This window comes from Chenopodium album, chromosome 23, assembly GCF_948465745.1.
Source record: "Chenopodium album chromosome 23, dcCheAlbu1.1, whole genome shotgun sequence".
Classification (NCBI taxonomy): Eukaryota; Viridiplantae; Streptophyta; class Magnoliopsida; order Caryophyllales; family Amaranthaceae; genus Chenopodium; species Chenopodium album.
This window is the reverse complement of record NC_137856.1, coordinates 32866894-32870210: the sequence shown is the minus strand read 5'-3', so window position 1 is coordinate 32870210 and position 3317 is coordinate 32866894. Positions and strand designations below refer to the sequence as shown.

At 30.4% G+C, this 3317-nt stretch overlaps 1 protein-coding gene across 1 annotated transcript; it reads left to right on the top strand.

Moving 5' to 3' along the window:
- Positions 1–216: 216 nt before the first annotated feature.
- On the top strand, positions 217–1685 carry LOC145608517 (transcription factor MYB15-like). Its single transcript, XM_081664132.1, has 3 exons — positions 217–441; positions 591–720; positions 847–1685. The coding sequence occupies exons 1-3, from the start codon at positions 309–311 to the stop codon at positions 1508–1510; spliced, it is 927 nt and encodes a 308-aa protein (XP_081520258.1). The 5' UTR covers positions 217–308; the 3' UTR covers positions 1511–1685.
- Positions 1686–3317: the final 1632 nt, after the last annotated feature.

Genomic DNA, 3317 nt, shown 5'->3' with positions numbered 1-3317 from the left:
ATCAACTTTGAATGATTATAATTTTGATATTAATAATTAATAATTAATTAATTACAAAAATTATACAACTTTTTACTAAAACGCTTGGACCATTCAAAGTTAAACTAATTACATACGTACTTAGCTACTTTATCTTATTCTGTTATTCACCCTTTCCACTATATATATATACCTCATTTCTCCTCGTGCTCTTACACCAAACAAACAAGTTTCCTTTGTTCTTTGCCTTGAACTACAAAAAAACTATCACTTCTAAAAACTACAAGAAAAATTATACTACAAAATCAACAACACTAACAATTAGAAAGATGGGAAGAGCTCCATGTTGTGACAAGGTTGGACTAAAGAAAGGTCCTTGGACTCCTGAGGAAGATCAAACCTTGGTCTCTTTCATTCAACACCATGGCCATAGCAATTGGCGCGCCCTCCCTAAACAAGCCGGTAAGTTTATATACATCTGAACCTCTTCAAACCCTACTATCATATATACTGCTCTGAGTTCGAGCAGTATATATGATACAAGTAATCCATATAATATTAAAATTTGTATTTTCTTGATTCTAATTACATTTTTTTTAATTATTATGCAGGATTATTGAGATGTGGGAAGAGTTGTAGATTGAGATGGATAAATTATTTAAGGCCAGATATTAAGAGGGGAAACTTTTCAAGAGAAGAAGAGGATACCATTATTCAACTTCATGAAATGCTGGGAAATAGGTGAGTTTAAGTTTTTTATTAACCACCTTTCTTTAATGAACTGTAAATTAGGATTGGAGAAATAATGAAACATGATTAATTTTATGATATAGAATCTTATGTTATTTTTTTTTTCAATTCTTTTAGGTGGTCCGCTATAGCAGCAAGGCTTCCAGGAAGAACAGACAATGAAATAAAAAATGTGTGGCACACACACTTGAAGAAGAGGCTCAAAGAGTATCAACCCACAAAATCACATGTTAAAAAGGCTAAAAAATGTCATGATGGCACTAACAATAAGGTCACCGCCGCCACCACAACCACCACCACCGACGACTCTTCTAGTGGATACAGCTTCCCGGAAAGCACTAGTGATCATATCGCAACCTCTGGGTCTCCCCAACAATCATCATTAACAAGCGACGACATGTCTTTATCAGGCACTGAGGTATCAAGTATAGAAGTACCAAGTGACACGAGTTTTATAATGGACGTACAAACTTTTGACAATTCTATTCAGCAATCGTCGAATTTGGACTATCTTCCCATCATAGATGAGACATTTTGGGAGCCACAAGATATATTACCATCATTAGATACATCCGAATTTGACAACATTATGGATGATAATGATCAAATGATACAATTTGAGTCATTTTTTAGCGAAGTAGATCAAAACAATAATATTAGTGCACAAGTATACGATAATAACGTAGGCCTAGTAAATTATGGAGATGCCGAAGATAATATGGATTTTTGGTTAGATGTTTTTGTCCAAGCAGGTGGGGTCCCAGAATTGCCAGAATTCTGAGCAACTTTTTTGGTGCATAATCACATGCAATGAGGGCGGCGTGGAAAGGATGGATAATGGAAATTATTTTACCCCACTAAATTATGAAATTATTATACTGTTGATTTTTTTTTTTTGTTTGGTTATTTTTTTTTCTTTTAAAAATAACCATAAAGAAAAAAAATGAAATTCTTTTTTTTTTTTTTTTTTTTTTTTTTTTTTTTGTATAGTAGTTAGATTTTCTTTAGGGCTACAAAAGTCAAAAGTGTACGCTTGTTTTTTGACCGTTAGATAAAGAGGTTTGAGAGTTTATAAGAAGATTTCGGACCAAAAATCTACTTCCACAAATACAATTAATATTCAATACAAGCATACTTTATCGTACGGGTGTATTTGTGTGTGATTGTATATGTATAATTGTAAAATTATAATAAATTAAGGTGGACAATTTAACTTTTTTTTTTTTTTTTTGTTTTTTTGTTTTTTTTGTTTGATGCAATAGACTATTTAACTTTGGGCGTATTATTATGTATTTTTCCATAAATATGTAGTTTTCTATGGCAGCTATATACTACCTCCGGTTTACATTACTCGCAATAAAGGGGTATTATTTGTGAGACATAAAATATTCCTTTGTTGCGAGTAATGCGAATCAGAGATAGTATTAACTTTGACTGAAATTTCCATTTTTCTAAAAAATATAAACTTAGGAAATGAGCAACAATATTAATACTCGTAAGGAAAATAAGCTAAACCCATTACCAAGTAACTATTAATATTGTTAATTTGATCATCTGGTTAGAAGTTCGAAATTCATTTTATGTGCTTAAGTGATGGTTATAAACATCTATAAAAAAAAATCCCTAGCTATTAGAATAACAACTGAATAAGACTGCATATATAATCCATATTCTATAGAAAATTACTATTTTTTTTTATCAAATTTGGGAGATTGGGCTCATCCACTCATATAATAAGGTAAATGAGCGGGAGAGTTTAGACTACATACTGTGTTATGTGTGTTTATGTCATAAAGTAATTAATACATTATGTGTGTACATATGTATTTTACAATTTGCATTTGTACAATTAATAATGTAGTGAGTAGTTGTCAATATGTAGGGTAAACGAATATATCAAAACACATAAACAACTTCCCTTCTTTCAAAATAATAAAAAAAATCTGTAAAAAAGTTTGATAGATAAATTACTTAGCTCCATATAAGGAGTCATGCAAAATTGGAATTTTAAATAAGGAGTCACAAAGTAGTAAAATCTTTTATTAATTTATTTTAATTTATTTCCTTTTACAAGATAAAAATCTTGATAATTAAAACCCTACAAAAACAGGGTTAATGGGCTAATGTCTCTCACCAATTATTAATCGGTCGTCTTGCCTGTTGATTGTAAGAGGCCTACCTATAATGAGCCCAAATTTTAAAACACTCAATTCAAATCATTTAACTCTAATTGAAATATCTTCTAGCGTATAAGTTTGAAATTATGGAAAGTCAACTTTGACCAACAATTCCATTCAGAACAACCTTATTTTTTATTTAAGAAATATTTAGCTTCTATGTGTAGCAAAACACAGCAGAATAATGTACTTATCAATCGTCAAATGTTGTACCTTTGGTGGAGAAATGTCGATCAAATTAGTCAAACTAAAATTCGAGTAATTTTATTCATGGAGTGTACAACATAACATGTCATATGTGAAAACTTGAAATAAATCTAGCTAAGCCAAATCTAAGTATTTGTTAATATGCTACTCGCATTTATTATGATAACATTTGTCAAGAGATATACAATAGAAAATGTCAAAACT